Raw genomic sequence first — 27,386 nt, forward strand, 5'->3', positions numbered from 1 at the left:
TTAAAATAAGAAATTGTATTCTGTCTGTTATAGAATCCATAAGATATTAAAAGTAATTTTTTATCCCAATTTTGATTGCTTCTTTTGTTTATTTATCATCTATGGAGCCTGAGATCAACCTGAAGCCTTTGCACATGCTAGGTAAACACTACCACTGAACTGGGTACCCAGCCAGTGTATTTAGTTGGTTTTATTTTTCTTACTTATTTAATATTATTTTATATGTATGTTTTGTCAGCATGTATGCCTGTGCCCTACAGACGCCTGGTACACCCAAGGAGGCCTGAAATAAGACATTGGATCCCCTGGAACTGGAGTTACAGATTCTTAGAACTGTCATATGGGTGTTGAGAATTGAGCTGGAGTCCTGGAAGAGCAACCCGTGCTCTTAACTACTGAACCATCTCTCCAGCCCCGTATCTGTTTTTGAAGCAGTTTCTTTATGTAACCCAAGCTGGCCTGAAACTCACAATATTTCTGCGTCAGCCTCTCCTGTGTTGGGGTTATAGATATGTGCCACTACATCAGGCAATTTCTTTCTTTTTAAATGTTTGCAGAATTATTATTATTATGTTTGTAAAATGTTTGCATTTTAAAAATTTATTATTTATGTTTTTTTCCGACAGGGTTTTCTGTGTAGTAGCCCTGGCTGTCCTGGGACTCACTTTGTAGACCAAGCTGGCCTCGAACTCAGAGACCCTCCTGCTTCTGCCTCCTGAGTGCTGGGATTAAAGGCATGAGCCACCACTGCCCAGGCTTAATTTTTTTTTTTTTTTTGAGACAGGATGATAGTATTTTTTGATTCCCAGTTTTGGATATCTCTGCCAATGCAATAAGCCAAATCTAGCCGAATTAATAAAACCGGGTTTAATAAACAGAGCAAAGCAACTCCCTGGTGACTCTTGGGGGAGGCCGGAGAGAAGTCATGTGGCAGGGCTGGGGACTGGTCTTAGCTTTCTGAACCGGGGCTCTGGAGAGAGGTGGGGCCTGAGGTGGAGCTTCCACCCAAACACAGGGTTTTTCTGTGTTGCCCTGACTGTTCTGAAACTCATTATGTAGACCAGGCTGGCCTCGAACGCAGAGATCCACCTGCCTCTGCCTCCCGAATGCGGGGGTTAAAGGTGTACGTCACCTCTGCCCAACTTTAAATACTTGCATTATCGAAGGAAAAATGATATAAAATATCAGAATGAGAGGGCTGCGGAGATGGTTCAGTGACAAACAGCCATGTAACCTACTTTCAGGTTCCTAGCTCCCACACAATAGCCAGGTTTAGACACAGGCTTGTCTCATAAAGTGATGAGCAATAGGTTCTTCCTTGAGGTTCGAACCCCTGGTTTCCCCACCCTTGCACACATGCTCAGAAATCAGAATGGAAGAATGCTAAATTTATGAAATGGTTTCTTTTATTTATTTCTTTTATTATTATTTTTTTGGGTTTTCGAGACAGGGTTTCTCTGTGGCTTTGGAGCCTGTCCTGGAACTAGCTCTGTAGACCAGGCTGGTCTCGAACTCACAGAGATCCACCTGCCTCTGCCTCCTGAGTGCTCGGATTAAAGGCGTGCGCCACCAGCGCCCGACCGAAATGGTTTCTTTTAAAGGAAACTTTTCGACTTACCTTTTTAAAAGATTTATTTTGTGTGCGTGCCCCTGTGAGTATGTCTGTGTACTATGTGCATGAGTGTGCCTTCGGAACAGAGGAGGAGTCCTCTGGAACTGGGATTATAGCGAGTGGGAAGCAGCCATGTGTACAGAAAGCTCAACCAGAGCTTTGAGATACTTTTTAAACTACAGAGCCATCTCATCTCTGCAAGGGTGCATGTGTGTGTGTTCTCACTCTCGATCACACGTGGAATTCCAGAGGACAACCTGCAGGGGTTGGTTCCCCCACCACCATGTGGGTTCCAGAAAACTGAGGTCGGCAGCCCTAGTCACAGTCCTCTTTACCACCTGAACCATCTCGCCTTCTCGGAAACGAGGAGGGGGCCTGGTGATCGCTGCACTCAAAAGACCGAGGCAGGGGATTGATGTGACAGTTCCAAATGACTTCTTAAACTGGGCACGGTGATCACTGCAACTCAGATCTAAAAAACGGAGCGTGTGGCGAGCGTGGGCGTGGGGACCCGGCAGGCCCACTCATCCCGCAGGCGGGAAGGCGGGAAAGCGTCTCCGGTCCTGCGCGGTGCTTCCCGGAGCGGAAAGCGCGGGAGCCCCTAGCGCGCGGGGGCCTCTTCTGCGCATGCGTAGCGCACTGGCGCGTCTCTGGCGCTGCGAGTTCCAGACGCCGGGGTAGCCCTCCGCAGCTACTTCTCCCGGTGGGCTCGGCAGGGATGGAGCCGCTGGACGAGCTGGACTTGCTGCTGCTGGAGGAGGACGGCGGAGCGGAGGACGCGCGGACTGAGCTGTGAGTGGGCGGGCGGGCGGGCGGACCGGCGCAGTCTTCCCTGGCTTTAGCTGCAGGCTCTGCGCCGGTTAATTCGGATCTGGTCTTCTGTAGCCGGGGGCTGGCCTTGAGCTCGCTGTTTCCCACGCGACAGCTCACCAGTGGCATTAATACATTGCATTTTCTTTCCTTTTTTATTTTATTTATTTGCTTGTGGCGGTCGGAGGAGCACCTCTGGGAGTTCTTTCCTTTTACGTGGGACCGCGGGAGGGAACTCCGGGCTTCAGGCCCAGTCCTATCTATTTGTTGTTACTATCTGTTATTATTAATTTACGTGTGTAGGTGCCTGGTTTAGAGGCATCGCCTAGAACTGGCATTATAAACTGCAGTGAGCTGTCTGACGCGGGTACTTAAGTCCCCAAGTCCTCTGCAAGAACAATACACGTTCTTAACCATTGGGCCATTTATTTCCAGCCTTTTTTAGAGCTCCTATAGGTGTCACCGGCTGCCTCAGGAAACTCTTGGTGTGAGGCTAAGTCAGGGTGTTGAGTGATACATTTACAGAACAATGGATCGTGCAGCCAGCTGAAGCGACCGGTAGGGGGAAGGAGGAAAGCATTTATTTGTTTTTTTGTTTTGCTTTTTTTTTTTTTTGAAGCGGTGCGTTGCCCTGGCCGCCCTGGAACTCTTTGTAGACCAGGCTAGTCCTTGAATGCACAGAGATCCTCTGGGGTCCGTCTCCCGAGTGCTGAGATCAAAGGTGTTTGCGCGCATGCCTGATAGCATCTGATGTTTTAACTGGAGAGCGCAGGTGACAAGTTAGGGTTTTGGAAACGCGACCAGAAAGTTGTAAGAAGAGAAGGGGTATCGCATTGAAGCTGAGTGTGTACGGTTTCAGTATTGTGAAGCTGGTCTGGTCGTTCTAACACATGTAAGAAACTCCTGAGTTACTAAAATGAGATCCGCTGACATTCTAGTGGGAGGTGACGGTGTGGCTCAGAAGCTGCTGTTAGTGACTCCGGCTACTCAAGGGACCCTGGAGTGTTTGAGACCTAGAGTTGAGGCCAGCCTTTGCTTGAACAGAGAGACCTTTTCCTGGAAAGCCAAGGGGGAGTAGTTTGCTTTCTTTACAGGAGAGGGAGGCTAGGATCTCTTCCTGCGTCTGTAGCATGTTGGACTAGGTTTCTTTAGTGGTGCTGGCAGAACCAACACCCGGTATGCATTAGATCCAGGCCCTCTAATGCCGTAAAGATTAGCATGATTGGCAGCTCCTGGCAAGAATTGCATGAACCTCCCATGCAGCTCTCCCCTCTACCCACCCCATCTTTCAGGCAGCAATGGGGATGAGGCCGCAGCCTGGCCAGCAGGTGCTGTGACGCGGAACTATGTCCTGGTCAGTATAACAGTTGTTTGGAAAGGTTCAAATCTCTCCTTTCAGTTCAGTTGTACTTTGTAAGACTTTCAACAGTGGTAGAAACCTGCTCCACTATTTTCCAGGTTCCAGGTTTTAGGGTAGCCCAGGCTAGCCTTGAACTGAGATGGGCAGCCCAGCCCAGGATGGCCTTGACTTCCTGATCCTCTTTTCCCACTTCCTAAGTGTTTGTTTTGTTGCTCTTGTTTTACACAGGGTCTCATTTTGTAGACCAGGCTAACTTTGTGTGGTAGGAGGCAGGAATTGGCCACAGAGGCCCAAGAGAAAGAAAAACAAGAAACAGACAGCCATGTGGGCTGATGAATATCCGGTTCAGGTAGCTGTGAGAGTTGGTCAAGCATGTGGGTATTCTCCTGCTTGTGAAGACCGGCCATATCTGTCCTGCAGATAACCCCCACAGCCTACTAGTTTAAAACACCAATCACAATATATGTAACCATATAAAGGGGACAAAGCCAGAAATGTATAAAAGCACATCCTTGTACTATTGGGAGCTCCTTCGCTTTGGGATTGACCCTCTAGAGGTAGACTGCTTCCTTAACTTACAGCACCTTGGGTGTCTCAGTCTTTGGTTTGATCTTTTATAACACTTAAGTGTGTGGTAGTTCCCTTGCCTCAGCCTCCCAAACCCTGGGTTTACAGATTTGAGCTATCATATGCAGCTTCTCGTATTATTTATGTATGTTTTAAAAAGAGAGGAGTCGCTTTTTGTTTTGAAATGCTTCTTATAATCCAGGCTAGCCCAAACTCCTTATATATCTAAGAATGACCTGGTTCTCCTGCCTGTCTCCCAAGTGCTGGGATTACAGCCACCACACTCAGATGCCTACCTTATGCAGTGCTGGGGATCAGATTGAACTCGGGGCCTTGTCCGTGACTGGCAAGCACTCTACCAACCGAGCCTTAGCCCCAGTCTTTACAAGAATTCTCCACATGTCTTTGTTCAGTTTAAGGTTTTCAGGGGAAAAAAAAAAATCTAAAAAACTGGAAAATTGACCTCCAGATAGTCCAGTCAGTCGTCTCTGATAGGATGGTTTTTATGTTTATTCTTTAGACTTCAGAAGAAGGTGGAAGCTTCCTTTCCCAAGACGGTTCTGAGCCGAGGAGAGGATAACCGCTACCTGGTGCTGGCTGTCGAGACCATCCAGACTGAAAGAGGCGATGAGGAAAAGCACCTGGTCATCACTGCGTCACAGGACAGAGAGCACCAAGAGCTATGCATCCTGAGGAATGGCTGGTGATTGACCCTTGACCTTGAGCACCGATTTGGTGGTCTGGTGGTGGTTTGTTTTGGCTTGCTTTCGGATCCAGGGTCTCATGTAGCTTAGGCCGGAGTTGAAGGGGTTAAAGTTTGCTTCCACCTGCTCACCTCCAGTCCCAATGCCAGGGTGTCATCTGAAAAACCATCAAGTATCTTGTGTGCATGAATCATTTCAAAGGAGGTAGAGATAGTTCAAGAGTAAGGGTGCCTGCCACCAAAACTGACAGCCAGAGTTTCATGCCTGGGGCCCACATAGTGGAGGAAGAGGACTGATGGACTTCCCCGCCCAACACATGCGCATGAAATAAATATGCTAGAAAATGACAGAGAGAGGAGGTCGGTGGTTAAGAGCACTGGCTGCTCTTCTAGGGGACCCAGGTTCAGTTCCCAGCACCCACATGGCAGCTCACGACTGCCTGTAACTCCAGGGATTTAAGACTCTCCTGGCCTCCTTGGGCACTGTACACATTTGGTACACATGCAATCAATCAGGCACCTAAATAAAATGATAATAAAAAAATTTAAGAAATGAAGATTTGCCGGGCGGTGGTGGCGCACGTCTTTAATCCCAGCACTCGGGAGGCAGAGGCAGGCAGATCTCTGTGAGTTCGAGGCCAGCCTGGTCTACAAGAGCTAGTTCCAGGACAGGCTCTAAAAAAAAGCTGCAGAGAAACCCTGTCTCGAAAAAACCCAAAAAAAAAAAAAAAAAAAAAAAAAAAAGAAGAAATGAAGATTTTTCTGGCTTATTAAAAGTGTGGACCTCACTCCACTCCAGCATCTTTTTGCTTTGTTTTGTTTTGTTTTGTTTCGAGACAGGGTTTCTCTGTAGCTTTGGAGCCTGTCCTGGACCTCACTCTGTAGACCAGGCTGGCCTCGAACTCACAAAGATCCACCTGCCTCTGCCTCCTGAGTGCTGAGATTAAAGGCGTGTGCCACCACTGCCTGGCTCACTCTAGCATTTTAGTTCTTTTGCGCTCTAAGTGGACAGTTTGATTTAGTTAAAAAATGTTTAATTAAAAATTAAAAAATAAATTTTAAAATTAAATTTAAAAAATTTTTAATTAAAAATTGTTATGTGTGTCACTGGTTTGCCTGCATGTATGTATGTTCACACATCATGTGTGTGCCTGATGCCCGTGGAGGCCAGAAGAGGATTTTGGGTTCCCTGGACTTGGAGATTTAGATAGTTGGGAACTGCAGTAGGGATGCTGGGAACTGAACTAGGGTCCTCTTCGGGAGCAGGGAGTGTTATTAACCGTACTGTCTCCTAGTCCCCTTGCCCCCCACTAAAATGAAACTTAAGACCCAGAGATTATAACTGTTTATTCTTGAGATAAAATACTCAACATTTCTGGATCTGTTTAACTGTGGGAACCTAAATTACACATTTCCGCTTCACCCTTGCCTCTTTTTTTCAGGTGTTCGGTACCAGTAGAGCCCGGGGACATCATTCATTTAGAGGGAGACCGCGTGTCTGAAACCTGGATAATAGACGATGACTTGGGGTATTTTATTCTGTATCCAGACATGCTGATCTCTGGCACAAGTGTCGCCAGTAGTATTCGGTGTCTGAGAAGAGCTGTCCTGAGCGAGATGTTCAGGGTGAGTGACTGCTTTCCTCTGCTGGGCTGGGGGCGGGAGCCAAGGCCTTGCTCTGCTGCGGGGCTGTGTCCTTAGCCCCTAAGGAACCCTTCGTGCTCGCTAGGCTCACCTGCTGCGCTTTCCTGAGGGCAGGTGGGCTGAGAGCAGTGTGTGTTCGCCCAGTCTCGCATACCCTTAGTCATTGCAGTGTTGTGATTCGGGTCAGGTGTCTGGTCTTTTGAACTGAATTTTCTTGAGGATTCCATAGCAATGCTTATCTCTGAGGATGCATGACTATGTCCAACCCACCCCCCCCCTTCTTCTTAAGTTCAAGGACAGTTTTCTTAGATTTTAAAGAAAAATTCCACGGGAGGCAAGCTGTAAACATCAGCAGCTGCCTAGGAGGGAGAGAGAAAGCCATGTTGTTTGAGCTAGGCCGGCGTGGAGGTCAGCTACATGCTGTACAAGCAGCCTCAAGATGGGGTAAGGGACTTGAGGAAAATGGTGAAGCCCTAAGTGTTCCAGAAGCACGATGAGAAAGAGATAGAAGAGTGGGGTGGTGGCTGCTAATGTATTGACATTTCTCTTACGTAGTTCATGTTGGCTTCGTAGTGTATAATCAGCGTGTTACTGTGTTGTGGCATGAGATGTGCATATCACCTGTCTTGATAGGTCTCTGATCCAGCCACTCGCCAAATGCTGATTGGTACAATTCTTCACGAAGTCTTTCAAAAAGCCATAAGTAAGAGCTTTGCCCCAGAAAAGCTGCAGGAGCTTGCTTTTCAAACTGTCCAAGAAATAAGGCATTTAAAGGAAATGTAAGTAACCGAAAACTGCAGATGCAATCTCGTCCTGTAACTAACTTCTTGCCTAGAATTCAGGTTTCTGGAAGGAGACCCATCGGTAAGAGCATAGCTGAAGTTCACCCATTCTGTTCACGGTATCCTGTGGTGTCTGGGCCACAGGGACTCTTGGGTAACATTACTGAAATACCCTACGAATGTGTTTAAGGATGGAGTCTGTGCTACACAGATTCCTCAGCCATGCTCAGAAACCGATGTAATGACCACTGGGTGGGTTTGGAACCAGGTAGAGGATGTTCGCATCCAGCTTTGCCAGTTTAATGATTTGAATAAGTCTGAAAAGGGTGATATTTTTGCAGACTTTGGTGACTCCCTACCCAAAGATTGGCCCGTTTGGGAGGCAGAGGCAGGTAGATCTCTAAAATTTTTCAGGCCAGCCTGGACTACATATTGACTTCTAAATCAGCCAAGGCTATCTCAATAACACCAACAAAAGGTGAACTGTCAGGGCAGTGGTGGTGCATACCTTTAATCCCAGCACTCGGGAGGCAGAGGCAGGCGGATCTCTGTGAGGTTGAGGCCAGCCTGGTCTTCAGAGCGAGTTCCAGGACAGCCAGAGTTGTTACACAGAGACCCTGTTTCGAAAAACCAAACCAAAAAGAGTGAGCTGCTTAAGAGTGAGGAACCACAAGGGTTGGAGAGATGGCTCAGTCACGAGCACTTGCTGGGTTTGGTTCCCAGTGGCCTTATCTGTCTCACTGCAGCTCCAAGGGAGCCAACACCTTTTCTTGCCTGTAAGGATGCTGCCTCCCCGTGCTGGTAAAAGTGTGTATATATAGTTCTACACACTATGCTCAGCTTCCTCTTTATATTTTGAGACAAGGTCTCTCCCTGAATGGGGAGCTGGAGGATTTGGCTAGGTTGAGTGGTCAGTGTGCTCCAGAGATCCAAGTTCAGGCCCTCGGGTTTTAGGACAAACACTTTACTGACTGAGTCATCTCCCTAGTCCCTACTCCCACCCCACTCCCCGTCTTTGAGACAAGATCTGGCTGTGTAGCTTAGGCTGGTCTCTAGGTTTGTCTTAAGGTTTCTGTTGCTGTGGAGGGACACCATGACCACAGTAACTCTTATAAGGAAAACATTTAATTGGGTGACTGGCTTACAGTCCCAGAGGTTCAGTCCATTATCATCATGTCAGGGAGCATGGCAGCTTGCAGACAGACATGGTGCTGAAGCAGTAGCTGAGATCCTACATCTTGTAGACAACAGGAAATGGACTGAGACACTGGGCAGTATCCTGAGCATAGGAGACCTCAAAGCCTGCCCCCCTGCCCTCCCCAGTGTCAGTTCCTCCGACAAGGCCACACCCACTCCAATAAAGCCACAACTCCTAATAGTGCCACTCCCAGGGATTATGGGGGCCAATTACATTCAAACCACCACCGCCCAGCCTCTATGGCTAACTAGTCTGGCTGCTGGGATTAAAGGTGTGTGCCACCACTGCCTGGCTGGATGCTTGGTTTTAAGAACAGCATCTTTAATAATTTTTTTGTTTTTGTTTTTATTTCAAAAATGTAGTTGGGACCAACCATTCCAATTAGAACTGACACGGATGAACCTGGAACAGATAACATGAAATTAGATGTCAGGTCATGTATTTAATTAATTGTATTTTCTTTTTCAACTGAGGTAATACATAACAAATGACCTTCTTAGCCAGACCTAGTTCATGCTTGTCTGTCAGGAAGCTGAATCAGGAGACTATCTGATAGTTCCCGGCCAGTCAGGTCTTCTGGAAAACAAAAACCAACCAAACAAACACTTTTTAGCTATTTTTCTTTTTTAAAAGTTTTAAGCTCCTTCAGCTGCTGAGCCATGCCCCTGGCTCAATTTCTTCCTCTGTTTGCCTGCCTTAGCATCATCTTGCTATATACCACTAGGCTGTATAGCACTTGATATTATGTGGGCTACCAAACCCACCACAGTTAACACCTTAAAAAAAAAAAAAGCTGGGGTCAACCCCAGAAATTTTAATATGCAGAGAATGTTCTGAACCTATGAATATTTTAAGGCTCAGTTGTACTCTGTTATATTTGTACCACATTTGGAAGTATCCATTCATTAGCCTGTCTCAACATTATTTTCATATATATATATATATATATATATATACACACACACACACACATACATTATATATATACATATGTGTATGTGTATATAGATATAGATATAGTTTGTTTTTTGAGATAGGGTTTCTCTGTAAGTCTCTCTGTCCTGGAACTCCATCTGTAGACCAGGTTGATTATTTATATTTCTTTTATATTTATGTTTTCTTACTCAATCCCCTCTCCCCCCCATTTTTTGCAGGTATCGCTTAAATCTGAGTCAAGATGAAATAAAATGTGAAGTTGAGGAGTATCTCCCCTCCTTTTCTAAGTGGGCTGAGGACTTCATGCGTAAGGGCCCCCCTGCTGAATTTCCTCAGATGCAGCTCTCTCTGTAAGAAGTGGATTTTCTTTGGTATTCAGATTTTTTTTTTAGATAGTATTCCTTTATGCTTGTTTACTCAAATTTCTGTTTATTTATTTGTTTGTTTGTTTTAGTTTCTCGAGACAGGGTTTCTCTGTAAAACAGTCCTGGCTGTCCTGAAACGTGCTTTTTAGACCATGCTGGACTTGAACTCAGAGAGATCCAACTGTCTTTGCTTCCTGAGTGCTGAGATTAAAGAAGTGTGTCAGCGGTTAAACTTCTGTAATTTATCATTTTATTGTTGTTTTTCAAAAATTATTATCTACAGTATCTTTCCAGGACCAAAAAAATCTAATGAGTAGAGAATTTTCCTCTTTTTTTTTTTTTTTTTTTGGTATTTTTTTCGAGACAGGGTTTGTCTGTGTAGCTTTGGAGCCTTTCCCTCTGTCTACTAGCTCTGTAGGCCAGGCTGACCTTGAACTCACAGAGATCTGCCTGCCTCTGTCTCCCCAAGTGCTGGGATTAAAGACATGCACTACCATTGCCTGGCTGAGAATTGTATTTTCATTTTAATGTGAGTCAGTATCATTTAAGAACTTTCACTGTTAAAATAGCTTTAATTTGTTTCACCTTTTTTTTTTTTTTTTTTGCCAGTCTTGCACTTTATTGCCCTTCCATTAGGCCTTGACCGCATACTTGCGCAGCGGGTACAGCCTCTCCTTCCGCTGCTGCTTCTTTGTCTTCAGCTTCTCCTCGTGCTTGGTGAGCCAGCGGCGCATGGCTCTAGTTTTCTTGGGTCGCAGGTCCAGAGGCTTGTACTTCTTGCCCTTGTAGAATTTCCTGAGGTTTTCCTTCTGAGTCTGGTTAATGACGGTGAGAACACGGGCGATGGATTTGCGGACAACTCGTATCTTGGAGAGCTTGGACGCGGCGCCACCTGTCACCTTGGCGACGCGAAGCTGGGACAGTTCCACCTTCAAGTCGTCCAGTTGTTTTAGCAGCTCCTCCTTCTTCTTGCCGCGCAGGTCCCGAGCCTTAATCTTGGCCATTGCTGCGTTGCTCACCGCTGAGGCCGCCTGGTCCGAGCTTGTTTCACCTTTTATGAACAATTTTTTCTAACTTTTTTTTTGGTTTTTCGAGACAGGGTTTCCCTGTAGTTCTAGAGCCTGTCCTGGAACTAGCTCTTGTAGACCAGGCTGGCCTCGAACTCAGAGATCCGCCTGCCTCTGCCTCCCCAGTGCTGGGATTAAAGGAGTGCGCCACCACCGCCCGGCTGAACAATTTTTTCTTTTGCAACATGGTCTCCCTGTATAGTCTTGGCTGGCCTGGAACTCACCCTGTAGACCAAGTTGGCCTTGAACCATCAGACCTGCCTATGTTCTGGAGTACTGGGATTAATAGCAGACACCACCATATAAGGCCTTAAAATGATTTACACCACCTGCAGTTGTTACAGCCACAGGGCTTATGTTGCAGGATTCAGATCAGTCAATCACTTGCCAAAGAACGGGGCAGCTTTTCTGTCTTGTGATGTCTATAGTGCAGTTCAGAAAACAACAACAAAACCCCAGCAACCAGAAAAGACGCTTGTGTGGCAGTCATTGCCGCAGGTGTGGAGCGAGCTGTGCTCTAATTAAGCATGCTGTGTTTCTTTTTAGGCCAAGTGACGGTAACAACAGAAGTTCATCTTGTAACATTGAAGTAACAGAGTCACTGGATATTGAAGAAAGCATCTGGTCCCCTAGGTTTGGATTGAAGGGCAAAATAGACGTTACAGTTGGTGTCAAAATACATCGAGATTGTAAAGCAAAATATAAGATAATGCCACTGGAGCTTAAAACTGGGAAAGAGTCAAATTCTATTGAGCACCGAAGTCAGGTATAAATCTTAAACATTTGTAGGGGTTAGGGTCTTTAAGCCATGCAGTCTGTTTTCCGTATTCATTCGGTTCAGGTAGTGTTTTTGTTTCCTGTTGCACTTTTTAATTTGTAATTGAAATTCATAGTATTTAGCTTCTTTTATCAGTATTTACAGCCTTAGAAAATTTTCTTGAGCCAATTAGTATGAGCTGACACTGGAGCCGGGGAGACCGCTCTGCAGTTAAGAGTGCTGGCTGCTTTTGCAGACCAGCCAGGTTTGCTTCCCAGCTCCCACATGGCTCACAACCACCCTGTAACTGAAGTTCCGGGGATCCAACAGCATTGTCTGGCCTCCTCAGCCACATGCTTAGTACGCAGACATACATTTGGGGATTCTGCCATGTACACTGGCTTATTCAAAGCAGGTTTTAACGAAGGGTTTCATGCGCCTCACTGACCATGGAACCATGTCTTGTAATGTTTACTTAAAACATTACCTGAGTGCCATTTCTTTCATTGCCAGTTCAGCAACTCTTATTTTCAACTTCCATATGATCTTTTTTGATACAGAGTCTAGTTTTAGCTGTCCTGGAGCTCACCATGTATACCAGGCTGTTACTGATGGAGGTCCTTTTGCTTTTACCTCCGAAATGTGGTTAAAAGCATGCATTGCCATGCCTGGCTTGAATTCTTTTGGTTTTGGTTTTAGTTTTGGTTTTTTGAGACAGGGTTTCTCTGTACCTTTGGGGCCTGTCCTGGAACTAGCTCTTGTAGACCAGGCTGGTCTCGAACTCACAGAGATCCGCCTGCCTCTGCCTCCCGAGTGCTGGGATTGAAGGCGTGTGCCACCACCGCCCGGCTTCACCCAGTTATTTTTTAATTTTTTAAAATTTGTTTTACTTTATGTGCATTGGTGTTTTACTTACATGTGGGTCTGTGAGGGAGCCAGATTCCCTGGAACTGGAGTTACACACAGTTGTGAGCTGCTGTGTGAATGCTGAGAATTGAACCTGGGTCCTCTGAAAAGCAGCCAGTGCTCTGAACCGCTGAGCCATCTCTCCAGCTTCGATTATGTTGGTTTTTATATAACTGAGATGAAATAAGAGTTGTTTGGGGTTGGCAAAATGGCGCAGTGGGGGAAGCACATGTGTCGAGCCTGACAGCTGGAGCTCAGAGAAGGAGAGAGTCAGGTGTGTGCATTTGGTATGCAGGCAGTCCCCCTGCCTCAGGCTTCTTTTTAGTGTAGGGATCTCACTCAAGACCTTGTGTGTGCTACATAGCTCTCTATTGACTTATATCTGCAGTTTGTAAGTTTTTAATATTAAATTATGTGTTTATGTGTATAGATATATGCCTATGAGCGTAGGTACCCTCTGAGGCTAAGAGAGGGTGTCGGATCCCCTGGAGCTGGAGTTATAGGCAGTTACAGGCAGTTGAGAGCCCAACTCAGACCAAGAGCGCTATAGGCTCTCAACTGCTGAGCCATCTCTTCAGTCCCTAGCCTGGCATTCCTACAATACTTTATATGATTTATTTACTTTTATTTGATGTGTATGGCTGTTTTGCATATACCTGTGCACCCTGTGTGTGCCTAGTTCCTGTGGACACCAGAAAAGGGCATTAAATCCCCTGGAACTGGAGTTAAAATGTTGTGAGCGGTCAGTCATGTGGGTAATTGAAATTTGAACCTAGGTCCTCTGGAAATCTTTTTTCTTTCTTTCTTTCTTTCTTTCTTTCTTTCTTTCTTTCTTTCTTTCTTTCTTTCTCTCTTTCTCTCTCTCTCTCTCTCTTTCTTTCTTTTTTCTTTTTTTTTTCTTTTCTTTTTTTTGTAGAGAGACAGGGTAACAGCCTTGGCTGTCCTGGAGACCAGGCTGACCTTGAACTCAGCGAGATCTATCCTCTGCCCCCCTCCCAAGTGCTGGGATAAAGGTGTGTATCACCACCACCTGATTGCAGTCTGTACTCTAAACTGCTCAGTCACCTTCTCCAGCCCTTGCCAATTTATTTTTCCTCCCCGTTGGTTTTTTGAGACGCGTTCTCTAGTTCTGGCTCACCGTGTAGACCAGGCCATCCTAGAACTCAGAGATCCGCCTGCCTCTGACTCCCAAGTGCTGGGACTGAAGGCGTGCGCCACCACTATGGGCCAAAGACTGCTTGTGCTGGATTTAGTGGCTTCCTCTGCAGGACACAGTTCACGTTACTCCTCAGGCAGGTAATGAGTTCCTGCTTTGGAGAAGTCACTCTGATAGCTTTGTTGACTTGCCGTCATTTGTTTAAGTCAGGAAACGATGTGGCCGTTAACCTGGAAATGGAAAACATAGTCTGATTAATTTTTTTTTTTTTTAAGACTTTTACTACTGATGTGAGAAATCTTTTGCTCCCTCCCGTTTCCCTGATTTCTGGGCAGGCACTCTGCTGCTGGGCTGTGCCCCCACCTCCCGGTCCACTGTCAGCGTGAAACTGCAAAGCACGAGCTGTGTATTTTGTCCATACGACGTAGGGAGAGAGCAAGTCACAGTTTGTCTGTCTTGACAGTCTGTCTCACACAGGTGGTCCTGTACACACTGCTAAGCCAGGAAAGACGAGAGGACCCCGAGGCTGGCTGGCTTCTCTACCTCAAGACCGGGCAGATGTACCCTGTGCCCGCCAACCACCTGGACAGAAGAGGTCAGACTGTTCCATTCCGGCTTTACCTCTCTGGCTCTGCTGCGTCCCTTTTCTGCTACTTGCTAGACTATGCTGCGGGATGTAACTCGTAGTTATCTATTTTATAAATTCACCATTTATTTCTATTTATTATCCATGGCAGGAGTGTAGGGATAGAGGTTGAAGGACAACTTTGTGGAAGTCTGTTCTCTCTACCTTTTTTTAAAAAATATTTATTTATTTTATTATGTAAACAATATTCTGTGTGTATGCCTGCAGGCCAGAAGAGGGCACGAGACCCCTTTACAGATGGTTGTGAGCCACCATGTGGTTGCTGGGAATTGAACTCAGGACCTTTGGAAGAGCAGACAATGCTCTTAACCTCTGATCCATCTCTCCAGCCCTCTCTCTTTCTACCTTTATGTGGGCTGCAGGGATTGAACTCCCTTCTGCAGATTTGCACAGCAGGCTCCCTTACCTGTTTAGCCATCTCAGTGGCCTGTGATTGCTGTTGTTTGTTTTTAAGAATTTTAAGATGAGCATTGTGCAGTACATACCCTTAATCTTTAATCCCAGTACTCCAGCAGATAGGGCAGGCAGGTCTTTATGAGTTTAAGGCTAGCTTGGTCTACATATCAACTTCTGGGCTAGCCGGGTCTTTACATTGAGACCCTATCTCAAAACAAAAATTAAAAACAAAATAAACCCAGCCTCACTGTATGTGTGTGTGTGTGGGGGGGGGGGGGGCTGGTTCAGAGTTGGCTCAGAACACAGCCAGACACCAAATTCTGAGCATACCCTGGAAGGGTACGGTGGTGGGGGTGAGTCCTCGGATTGGGCAAAGGCAGACAGCAGGCTGGAGGTGTTGCTTTGGGAGAGAAGGGAAAGGGGAAATCTGGGCTAGGGTGAGCTGCTAAGTTGGTAAGTGAACAGGTAATCAGTGTAGCCAAGTAATGAATGTTGATTGCTGGACCTTGGTGTTTGATCTCAGCAATGAGCCAGTGGCCAGATAAGAGAGCAGACCTTGGGAGCTAGCTTTAGGAATGTAATATAATTAGCGAGGGCGAGGGAAGGGGAAAGGCAAACCTGTCTGCACTGCTTGGGCCTGCTGGCGAGCCCTTCGCTCAGAGTACTTGGTATGAGAGGAGGTTGTTTCAGAAATCTTCATGGACAAAGCTCGAAGTGCATGCCCAGAACATTACGTGGCTGGTCAACTTCTATACAGAGGCCGGTGTCCATGTTGCTCTTTATGTGACTGTGGTTAACTGATCCAGAGTCAGGTGCCCATGTTACTCTTTTTTTTTTTTTTTTTTTTTTTTTTTTTTTTTTTTTTTTTTTTGGTTTTTCGAGACAGGGTTTCTCTGCAGCTTTAGAGCCTGTCCTGGAGCTAGCTCTTGTAGACCAGGCTGGTCTCGAACTCACAGAGATCCGCCTGCCTCTGCCTCCCGAGTGCTGGGATTAAAGGCGTGCGCCACCACCGCCCGGCTCCATGTTACTCTTTATGTGACTGTCGTTAACTGATCCAGAGTCAGGTGCCCATGTTACTCTTTATGTGACTGTCGTTAACTGATCCAGAGTCAGGTGCCCGTGTTGCTCTGTATTTTTATTTTGTTTTTAAACCGGAAGCTTTTACTGGTAGGAACCCTGCTCCGTTCTGAAAAGCTGCCTTTACCTGTCCCCAGAACTGCTGAAGCTCAGGAACCAGCTGGCGTTCTCTCTGCTGCACCGTGTGAGCCGAGCTGCTTCCAGGGAGGAGGCACGGCTTTCTCCCTTACCACAAATAATCGAGGAAGAGAAAACTTGTAAATATTGTTCACAGATGGGCAACTGTGCTCTTTATAGCAGGTAAACATGCTGGTGTGTGTGCGTGCGTGTTTGTGTATGTTTTAAGACAGGCTTACATATCCCAGGCTGGTCTCAAGCTTGCTATATAGCTGAAGATGACCTTAGACTTTTGGAGGGTCGGTACTAGAACTCACTATGTAGACCACGCCTGGCAACCCTGAACTGTGGTCTTCTTTCCTCCATCTCTCAAGTGCTGGGGTTATAGATATATACATTGCTTTAATGAATAGTATAGGTGTTTGGCTTTTAAGCGTTCAATTTTCATTCATCTTTATTTGTTTTTTATTTATTTGTGCATGGGCTCTGGTGATCCCAGCACTTGGAGGCAGAAGTGGTTGCTGAGCATATGAGGCCAGCAAAGTCTTTGGAGAGAGTTGCAGGTCACATAGGGCCACATGCTGAGACCCTGACTCAAAAATACCCAGCCTACCTTTGCCTGTAACTGCAGCTCTTGGGAATCCAGTTCCTTCGTTCAGTCTCCAGAAAAACCTGCACACCTGTGGCAAGTTCATGCACATAAATTAAGAAAAAAAGCAAGGTAGCGGATACCTTTTATCCCAGGGTGCTGGAGGCAGAGACAGGCATGTCTATGAGTTCCTCAGGACTGTAGTAGGACCCCATTTGTTTGTTAAAAGAAAGAAATGTTAGCCTGTGGTATAAGCCTATTTCTTAGAAATGTAATGTTTTGTTCTCAGAATAGTGTGTGCTTCATATAATGTGTTTGACGTTATATAAAATATTTTTAATTATTAAGCAAAAAATTGGAGCCCCTAATAGATCTTTGTTTCTTTGGGTAAATCTCCTAATGTTGCAGAGCTGAGCTTAAAGATACTGTACAAAAATCCAAAATTTATTTTCAGTGAGCGTGGACACCAGGCACATCACACTGAGTTATCAGGGTTTTGTGAGTGGAGGGAGGGTAAGGCAGTATTGAGTTTTCCAATACATTTCATCTTCATCTTGTTTTAAAAAAAAAAACCACATGGCTCATAGAATTTTTTAAGGAAAACTAGAAGGAGTTAGGACAGTCATTGTGTGTGTGGGGGGGGGGGGGGGCAGGGTGTGTGCACAGTTTAGGAAAACCTCTTCTCTTAGCCTGCCAGGGAAATGTGTGCTCAGCTCTGATCGGGACTTTGTATTTAGAGCAGTTGAAGAACAGGTCGATGACACTTCCGTCCCAGAGAGCATGCTGTCCAAAATCCAAGAAGAAACACGGCACCTGAAGCCAACACACTTGAAGTATTTCAGTCTGTGGTGTCTCATGTTAACCTTGGAGTCACAATCTAAAGACCATAGGAAGAGTCACCAAAGCATTTGGTTAATGCCTGCTTCCAAAATGTAAGTGTCTGCTGGATCCGTAGCAGTGGTGGGTGGCATACTGAAGCATTTGGAATTCATGTCAATAAACGTTGTGTGGTGTGTCCAGGTCACGGTTCCATGAGGACTCAGTTGGTAAAGTCTTGTATTGCAGGCATGAAGACCTGAGTTTTAATCCCCTGCATGCAAATCAGAACTAATCCCAGTGCAGGGGAGGCTGGGACAGGCAGACCCCGGAGGTTCACTGGCCGGCCAGCATGGCCTCATTGTCTAGCTCCAGGCCAGTGAGAGGGTATATGAGAAATCAAGATGGACAGTTCCCGGATCGCACCCAGGGCGATCACTGGCCTCCTGATAACCATGAGTACATGCATCTGCACAGACGTACACCTGATCATACTCATACACACAGTTCATCTAGTCATGACCTTGTCATGGATGGCACAAAATCATGTTAAAAAGAACCAATAGGAGGTTATTAACTTTTTTGTTCTTTATAGTGGATTCTAGAAAAAAAAAATTTTTTTTTGAAGGACAAACATGTTAGCATTGATTTCCAGGGGCCATAGGCCAGTAAGACTGTGGAGGAAGCAAAGGTGCTGGCTAACAGCTGAGCTTGATGACCCCGTTTTAGTCCCTGCTGTCCACACCGTGGAAGGGAAGAACTGCCTCCTGGGAGCTGTCCCCGACCTTCACAGGAGCAGCTTAGCCCCTGTGTGCGCACACAACAATAAAAAAAAACAGCATATATACAATGTCAGTGCACATGTCCCTCATTCTTCTGTAGGGAGGAGGGTGGCAACTGCCTCGGAAGCCTGGTCCGGGCTGAGCCCGTGAAGAGAGTCTGTGACGGGCAGTACCTGTATAACTTCCAGAGGAAACGTGGTGCCATGCCCGCCACCAATCTGATGGCCGGCGACAGGATTATCCTAAGTGGAGAGGAGAGAAAACTGTTCGCTCTGTCTAAAGGCTATGTGAAGCAGATCGACGAGGGAGCAGTTACCTGCTTGCTAGACAGGTAACAGCATGCTGCTTTGGGCAGCAGCTCTGTCAGTGTGGAACTAGAGGTCATGCATCCGTCTGGTTATGACATAGTGTAGGTGTAATCCAGCGACAGAGTGCTCGCCAGCACACACCAGGCCTTAGATTCCATCTCCCGTGCAGTGAAAATTAATTGGCTGGATGAAATACAGCCATCACCACATTTCCATAACCCCAGAGAGACTTTAGCACTAGTCCCCATTTCCCTTCCCTCCCTAGCCAGGGTCAGCTATCAATATATTTTTTCCTTTTTCTTTGGAGATATGTTCTTGGTATGTAGTCTAGGTTAGCCTAGAATTCACTATGTAGCCCATGCTGCCCCAATAACTGTCAATCATTCTATCTTAGTCTCCAGAGTACTGGGATTATATGTTAAAAACTCTGTCTTCTCTATTCCCAGCTCTGCTCACCGGTTATTAGTCCATTGACATCATTGATTAAGACAATGGGGGCTGGCGAGACGGTTGAGGGGATACTTGCTGCACCAGTCTGACCTTATTCCAGGATCCCACAGAAAGGCAGAAGGGGCTGGGCGGTGGTGGCACACACCCTTAATCCCATCACTCGGGAGGCAGAGGCAGGTGGATCTCTGAGTTCAAGGCCAGCCTGGTCTACAAAGCGAGTTCCAGGACAGCCCCAGGACTGTTTCACAGAGAAACCCTGTCTCACAAAAACCAAAAAGGAAAAAAAAAGGTAGAAGGGAGAGAGGTACCCCGCAAACGCAGGCTGTGGCATGTCCGCCCCACACGTCACACACACGCACACACGGGAATAGTCTCCGTGATCTCCATGCCCCGCTCAGCCTTTTAGGAAAGCTAATTCTTCCATCCCATGTTAGCCGGCAGCAGGAGGGGTGTCTGTGAGACTGAGCGCGCTGCAGAAAGGCAGCTGGTGGGGTTCAGTGCGACTCGGGGGGCCTGAGAGATGTGTGGGCGGTCCTGAGACGTCAGCTGTAGGGAAGGAAGTGATCAGAGAGGCCTTGGTGTACATGGTCTGTGTGTAAAAATTGACGCTTGTTTTGTGTGTATTTATGGGTGTGTGTGGGCTTGCTTGTGTGGTCCAGGTTGACCTGGATTGTGTGTGTGTGTGTGTGTGTGTGTGTGTGTGTAGCTGACATGATCTTGAACCCTGCTGCTCCTGCCTCCGCCTCCCGAGTGCTGGGATTGCAGGCATACACCCCACACCACACTCGGCCCTTACACACTTTCAGCCGGTGCAGTATGTGCCTTACACAGCCTGTGTGAAATGAACACATCTGTGTGTACTTGTTTCGCTTCAGGAACTTGTCGACACTCCCAGATACCACCTTGTTCAGATTGGACCGGGAGGAAAAGAATTGTGACATAGATACCCCGTTAGGAAACCTCTCTAAGTTGATGGAAAACACCGATACCAGGTTGGTAATGATGGAGGAGCCTGAGTCCCTTTCCGCTTTTCCAAACATACTAATAAAAGTACTTTTGCTTTCCTCTGCAGCAAGAGACTTCGAGAATTAATCATTGATTTCAAGGAGCCTCAGTTTATACCCTACCTCAGCTCCGTTCTTCCACACGATGCGAAGGACACCGTGGCCAACATTCTCAAGGGTATGCTGTAGCCAGCACTGTGACTTCATTTTCTTGGTTCTCTTTATAACTTAAAGTATGCTAAGTGTCCGGTTGCCTAGCAGTTGATTAGACGCGCAAGCCTGATGAGCTGCGCTTGATCCCTGACGCCCGTTTGGAAGCTGAAGATGCAGTGGCTTTCATCTGAACTCCAGCTCTCCTAGGGCGAGACGGGAGGGTGGAAGCAGGAAGCTTGCCATGAAGTTCTCTGGCTAGCCAGCTCACCTTGAGTGCTGCATGGCAGAAGTAAGGAAAACCCTGCCTCAGAGTGGTGAAAGGAAGCCAGACGGTGGTGGCACTTGGCGGGGAGAGGCAGGCGGGTCTTTGTGAGTTCGAGGCCAGCCTGATCTACAAAGCAAGTTCCAGGACAGCCAAAACTACACAGAGAAACCCTGTCTCAAAACACCAAACAAAAGTAGTGGAAGAAAAGTATCAACACCTGAAAATTGTCACCTGACCCCCACACATGCGCTAGCACGTTTGTTCCTTCATGCACATCATACACACAGTGAGTTTTACAAAGGTGAATAGAGACTCTTTGATGACACCGCGTGATAAAGTGCTTGCCACGCAGTGTGAGAACTGGAGTTCAGGTCCCCATCCCCCACATAAATGTTGGCTGAGCATGACAGCCGGCCAGACCAGGTTATTCCTGGAGCAAGCTGGGTAGCCATCCTGGCCCATAATGGTGAGTTTGGGGTTTAACTGAGAGATCCTGCCTAACCTGCCTCAATAAATAAGGTAGAACATGACTGAAGAAGACTCCCAATATCAACCTTGGGCCTCTGCATGCATGCACACCAATGCACTTGCACACATTTGAAAATGCATGCATATACATTTGCATACTTGATACACACACACGATAACAAAGCAAGGCGTGGTGGCCCACATCTATAATCTCAGTACCTAGCAAGTAGAAACAGCTGAGTTCCTGGCCAACTATAACCACAAAATAGACCTTGTGTTACTTAAAAAGCAAATCACTGAGCCTGGCAGTGTTGGTGCATGCAGGCAGAGGCAGGAGAATCTCTTAAATTTGAGGCCAGCCTAGTCTATAAAGCTAGTTCCTGGACAGCAAAGGCTACAAAAAGAAACCCTGTCGTAAAAACAAACAACAAAAAAACCATGTTCGGTTTTCTTTTTCTTATAAAAGGTGAATTTATGAGCCAGGCTTGGTAGTATACAACTAATCCCAGCACTTTAGAGGCCAAGGAAAGAATACATTTCAGAGCCCAGCATAGTGGCACATGCCTTTAATCCCAGCACTTGGAAGGCAGAGGCAGGTGGATCTCTGTGAGTTCAAGGCCAGCCTGGTCTACAGAGTGAGTTCCAGGACAGGGAGAAACCCTGTCTAGAAAAAAAAAAGAAAAAAGAATACATTTCAGAGCCAGCCTGTTTCACACAATCTACATAGCAAGAGCCTGTATCAAAACAAAAGTTAACTGGGTGGTGGTGGAGCATGCCAGAGCTACACAAAGAGCGACTCTGTCTGGGGGAGAGGGAGTTCATTGAAATTAAATATTGTTTTTGTTCTGTTAAATTGAAATACAGGTTTGAATAAGCCTCAGAGGCAAGCAATGAAGAAAGTACTTCTTTCAAAAGACTACACGCTCATCGTGGGGATGCCAGGGACAGGAAAGACAACTACAATATGTGCTCTTGTAAGCTCTGAAACTAACCATTTAGATTGGATCCTTCCTTCCGAGTAGGTGATGCTTCATAACATGACCACTGGATACTGCCAAATGTGATGGCTCACACCTTTAGTTCCATCACTTGGAGGCTCCAGCCTAGTTCACGTAGAGAGTTCTAGGCCAGTCAAGGGTACATGGACCCTCCCTCATCAAAACAAAAAAATTATAAATTAACTTGGCATGGTGGTACAGGCCTATACCCACACCACTCTGGGGTCTTTGGCTACATAGAGGATCACTGTAAGATTGACATGGTTAATAGCATAATAAAAAATGCCTTGGGCTGACAAGATGGCTCAGCAAACAGAAATGCTGCTACTGAGCCTGGGGACCTGAATTCAGTTCCGAGGTCCATCTGGCAGAGGGAGAGAAATGACTCCTGCGGGGTGCCCTCTGGCCTTCACTTGTGTGCCATGGCATGCATGCCTGCACAGAAATAAATAAATAAGATGTAATATAAAATTAGTGCTGTATAATTTTTATAGGTCATTTTGGTTTTATAATTCTTTAGGAAAGTTATTTAATCTGTCTCGGATTCTGGTCTCACTAACTTTGTGTCTGTCTGAAAACTAAGTTACCTGGCTTCAAAGCGACGTTTTCCTGTCTCTCGTCTCTAGGTGAGGATCCTCTCGGCCTGCGGCTTCAGCGTTCTGTTGACCAGCTATACGCACTCAGCTGTTGACAACATTCTCCTGAAGTTAGCCAAGTTTAAAATCGGCTTTTTGCGTTTGGGTCAGTCTCATAAGGTCCATCCCGATATCCAGAAATTTACCGAGGAGGAGATTTGCAGATCAAGGTCCATTAAGTCCTTAGCCCTTCTTGAAGAGCTCTATAACAGTCACGTAAGTCTGATTCCCTTGTGTGTGTGCTCAGGCACGTAGACATCCCAGGAGAAACTCTGCTGTTTCTCAGGTGCTGTCCTCCTTTTTGTTGTTGTTGAGACAAGATTTCTTTGTCTGGAGGTTGCCAAGTAGTCTACTAGACTCGGATCCACCTGTCTCCACAAAGGTTTTTTTTGCCTCCCTCCCTCCCTTTTTATTTGAGATGGTCTCCTAGACCAGGCTCACCTTGAAGTCAAGCCTGCCCTTGAACTCCTGATCCTCCTACATCAGCCTCCCAAGTGCTGGGATTATAGGCCTGCACCTCCATGCCTGGCTTGCTGTTGTGTTTGGGGACTCTTTATGCACATGTTAGGTGCTAGTCCTTCTTTTGCACACAGGGTTTCCTGATCTTCCACTGTAAGTTGCCTTCTTGTCCTCTTGCAGAATAAAAGAGTAACGCACCAGGTATAATGGTGTGGGTTTGCTATCTCAGCTACTCTGGAGGCTCACGCCAGAGGTCCCCTCAATCCCAGCAGTTTAAGGCCAATCCGTGCTACGTGTGTGGGGGGGGAGATCCTGGAGTACATCACAAGAGTCTGTCTCGAAAAACAAGCTATAAATGTTTCGGAATGAAATAATATTAAGGGATTCTTGCTGTTGGAGGGGGATGGTTTTTGATCTTTTAATTTAAAAAATGGGAGAACCCAAGTACCTTCTTTGACTTACTAACAGGCTTGTTCCTCTGCTTATGTTTAGCTGACAGTTGCAACGACCTGTATGGGAATAAACCATCCGATATTCTCACGGAAAACCTTTGATTTCTGTATTGTGGATGAAGCCTCTCAAATTAGTCAGCCCGTTTGCCTGGGTCCCCTTTTCTTCTCTCGGAGATTTGTGTTGGTGGGAGACCATCAGCAGCTTCCTCCCCTGGTTCTAAACCGGGAAGCAAGGTAGGTAGGTGCTCTTGGCTTCCGACTGCTGTGTCACACACTGATCAAAGCCCTCTTGGGGGAGGGCAGATTTTATTTGATTTACAGATTACAGTCCTTCCTTCAGGGAAGTCAAGTCAGGAACTGAAGCAGAGACTGTCAAGGAACACTCTTGACTGGCTTGTTCCTAGGCTCACATTCAGCTGCCTTGTTTATGCAGCCCAGCGCCCCTCCTCCACCCTCACCCCATTCAGTGATGGTACAGTGGGCTGAGCCCTCCTGCTACCACATCAGTTAGCAGTCATGAAAATGCCACCAGACATTCCTGTATGCCAGTTTGATGGAGACAATTCTTCCATCGAGGCTCCCTCTTCCAGTGTGTTTAACAACAGTGGGGACAGCTGACATTTCATTTTGGTGTTATTTTATTTTTGAGATAGGATCTCACTGGCTTAGAACTCACTATGTAGACAAGACTGGCCTTAGACTCCGAAATCTACCTGCATCTGCCTCCCAGGTGCTGGGACTAAAGACGTACACCCTTACACAGGCTGAGAGTTGAGATGGCTGACCTGTGTCACCACTCAGTATTGACGTTTTAACTGTGGGAGCTGGGGGTGTAGCTCAGTTCTCAGACTGTTTGCCATGCACGAAGCCTTGGGATCCATCCCCAGCAGTGCATAAATCTGGCGTGGTGCACGCTGTAATTCCAGCACTAGAGAGATAGAGGCAGGCGGGTTTGAAATTCAAGGTGATCCTCTGCTGCCGCCACGTTTTGGGGCCCACCTGGGATACTTGACCCCCATCTGAATATAAAAAAGCAAGTTTTAGTGTTAAGCGGGATTTTTGGGAACCAGTGAGGTGGCTCAGTAGGAAAAGCATCTTCACAGGCCTGAGGAGCCAAGCTCGATCCCTGGGGTCTCAGTAAAGGTGGAAGGAGAGAGCCTCCGACCTCCATAGGAACCCTTCATTGGGGTGCAAAGCACACATGCATATACACAGCAGTAGGTAAAGTTAAAGAATTAATCGGGTTCTCTTGAAGGGACGGTGTGATGTGCTTATGGGCCTGACTGTGGTTTGTTGGCAGAGCCCTGGGCATGAGTGAGAGCTTGTTCAAGAGGCTGGAGCAGAACAAGAGCGCTGTCGTGCAGCTGACGGTGCAGTACAGAATGAACAGGTGTGTGCGGCCACCACAGCCCCGAGCGCTCGGCGTGGTTGTTTTCAGCTCCATCCAATCTGAGGCTGTGTTTTGCTCTTCTTCCAGTAAGATTATGTCCTTAAGCAATAAGCTCACGTACGAAGGGAAGCTGGAGTGTGGATCGGACCGAGTGGCCAACGCTGTTTTAACCCTGCCCAACTTCAAGGATGTCAAGCTGAGCCTGGAGTTTTATGCCGATTATTCTGATAACCCCTGGCTGGCTGGAGTGTTTGAGCCAAGCAATCCTGTTTGTTTTCTTAATACAGATAAGGTAAAATAAGAACGAAGAATTGTCTCAGTAGTTTTTATGTTTGTCCTAATATTTAAGTTTCTCCGGCGCACGCCTTTAATCCCAGCACTCGGGAGGCAGAGGCAGGCAGATCTCTGTGAGTTCGAGGCCAGCCTGGTCTACAAGAGCTAGTTCCAGGACAGGCTCTAGAAACTACAGGGAAACCCTGTCTCGAAAAACCAAAAAAAGAAAAAAGAAAAAAAAATATTTAAGTTTCTCGGTTTCCACTACCTGTTTAAGCTGATTATTTAAAACCAAATTTAGTACATACATACTTTCACATCTCGACACAGCATCACGATCTTGTCTGTCATTCCTGTCTTTTTATTTTTAATAAAGCTTTCAGAGATCCATCCATCTGCCTCTGCCTCACGAGTAGGGGAATAAAGGTGTATACCACCACACCTGCTGTTTCCCATACTCTTAGGAGGGTGCTCATTCTACAGGTTGGTACTTGTCAGAGTTAGTGTCATTTTGTGTTCAAGACAGGATTTCTCTCTGTAGCCCAGGCTGTCCTAGAACTCATTCTATAGACCAGGCTAGCCTTGAACTCAGAGATCTGACTGCCTCTGCCTTCCAAGTGCTGTGACCAAAGGCCTGTGCCTCCACTGCCCACAGCTTCTCTCTGAGATAGTATTTTGTTCTGCGGCCCAGTCTGGCCTCAAACTTGGACTAATCCTCCTGCCCCAACTTCTTGAATGCTAGGAATTTTCTCTCGTGCTCAGGATTGAACCCAGACTTTTCCTGTATAGTAGGCCAGCATTCCCACTGAGAACATGTTACACTGCACACTTTAGAAGGAAAGGCTGCCAGCCTGGTGACACACCTGTAATCCCAGCGCTTGGTGTGTGGAGTTAGGAGGATCAAAAATTCCAGACCGTTCTGGGCAGTGTAGTTTGAAACCGGCCTGGTTTACCTGAGACAAACAAAGAAACCCCACATATATAGTACACACATGTACTCACAGACAGTTCATTTTCAGTCAAGCATGTACGTGTGTGTGTGTGTTACACACATGTATGCTGAGACTATATGAGGATGACGTGAGGAGATACCACTTCTTGGAGCATTCTCTCAGGCCTGGTGGAGCCTGGGACGCTTTTCTGCTGTATTATTTTAATAAAAGGCAGCAAGATGGCGTCAATGTCAGAGCACCTGTGCAGAGCCACAGTAGTTGGGAGGGGCTCTTGCCAGTTCCTGTCTTTCCTGCCTTTGGTGCCTGTGAAACAAACAGTATTGAAGAGAGTGGGAGCCAGCCTGAGCTGTCGCGAGCCATTATGAGTTGGTTTCCTGTGCTCTTCTGAAGATAAGCTGTCCATGAGTGCACGTGTGTGTGTCTGTGGATTGTTTATCCTCAACCCCAGCAGTCAGGTGGTTGTAGCCCCCTGGGTCCTTGCAGCTTAAACCTGACCAGTTGTATCATTGTCTCAAATTTCTCTGCTTAGGTCCCAGCTCCAGAGCAAACTGAAAATGGTGGCGTGAGCAACGTCACAGAAGCCAGGCTCACCGCCTTTCTAACCTCAGTTTTTATTAAGGTAACGCGTAGTTTTCAAGGCTAGTCAATGTCCGTACGGAGCAGTTCAAGATTGACTATTTTATTAAATATTGCTAGACTCTAAGAAACAAGGTCTGGTGTTATACTTGTTTATTAAGATGGGGGGGGGATCAGGGCAGGAGAGATGGCTCAGTGGTTAAGGGCTGATGCTCTTAGAAAGAACTGGAATTCAGTTCCCATCGTCCCTGTTGGACGCTTCACAACCACCTCTAACTCCAGCTCCAGGGATCCAAAGCCCAACCCTTAAAAACAAACAAACAAACAAATAAAATATAAAGAGACTGTTGTTTAGAAAACTTAAGAATTTTTTTTGTTGTATTTTGTGGCAGGGTTTCTCTGTACATAGCTCTGGCTGTTCTGGAATTCACTCTAGTCCAGGCTGGCCTCGAAGTCAGAGATCCATATGCCTCTTTCTCCGGAGTGCTGGGATTAAGGGCGCACACCATCAGGCCCAGTGAAATTAATCCTTTTTATGGTGGCAACTGAAGTTTCTGTTTAGTTTCACTGTGTAGTGTCTTGAGTGTAGGTCATTAGAAACTTGGACGTGAGCCTGGCGGTGGTGGCACAGGCCTTTAATCCCAGCACTTGGGAGGCAGAGGCAGGTGGATCTCTGTGAGTTCGAGGCCAGCCTGGTCTACAAGATCTAGGTCCAG

General features: G+C 46.6%; 2 protein-coding genes across 2 annotated transcripts in view; one reads left to right on the plus strand and one right to left on the minus strand.

The window, feature by feature from the left end:
- The first annotated feature begins 2,295 nt into the window (after positions 1–2,295).
- The window catches only part of Dna2 (DNA replication helicase/nuclease 2), a 29,184-nt gene continuing 4,093 nt past the window's right edge, over positions 2,296–27,386 (plus strand). The window contains exons 1-18 of the mRNA XM_038343078.1: positions 2,296–2,404; positions 4,870–5,052; positions 6,495–6,678; positions 7,330–7,475; positions 9,831–9,962; positions 11,591–11,810; positions 14,341–14,458; positions 16,120–16,282; positions 17,426–17,620; positions 18,387–18,617; positions 19,920–20,036; positions 20,117–20,226; positions 21,799–21,908; positions 22,559–22,783; positions 23,519–23,712; positions 24,779–24,868; positions 24,956–25,160; positions 26,624–26,713. Of these exons, the coding sequence (XP_038199006.1) occupies positions 2,331–2,404; positions 4,870–5,052; positions 6,495–6,678; positions 7,330–7,475; positions 9,831–9,962; positions 11,591–11,810; positions 14,341–14,458; positions 16,120–16,282; positions 17,426–17,620; positions 18,387–18,617; positions 19,920–20,036; positions 20,117–20,226; positions 21,799–21,908; positions 22,559–22,783; positions 23,519–23,712; positions 24,779–24,868; positions 24,956–25,160; positions 26,624–26,713 (2,787 nt within the window). The 5' untranslated portion in view covers positions 2,296–2,330. The remainder of the gene's footprint in view (positions 2,405–4,869; positions 5,053–6,494; positions 6,679–7,329; positions 7,476–9,830; positions 9,963–11,590; positions 11,811–14,340; positions 14,459–16,119; positions 16,283–17,425; positions 17,621–18,386; positions 18,618–19,919; positions 20,037–20,116; positions 20,227–21,798; positions 21,909–22,558; positions 22,784–23,518; positions 23,713–24,778; positions 24,869–24,955; positions 25,161–26,623; positions 26,714–27,386) is intronic.
- On the minus strand, positions 10,580–11,012 carry LOC119823216 (60S ribosomal protein L35-like). Its single transcript, XM_038343077.2, has one exon. It carries the CDS (start codon positions 10,979–10,981, stop codon positions 10,610–10,612), a length of 372 nt encoding a protein of 123 aa, XP_038199005.1. The 5' UTR covers positions 10,982–11,012; the 3' UTR covers positions 10,580–10,609.

Source organism: Arvicola amphibius, chromosome 9, assembly GCF_903992535.2.
Source record: "Arvicola amphibius chromosome 9, mArvAmp1.2, whole genome shotgun sequence".
Taxonomy (NCBI): domain Eukaryota; kingdom Metazoa; phylum Chordata; class Mammalia; order Rodentia; family Cricetidae; genus Arvicola; species Arvicola amphibius.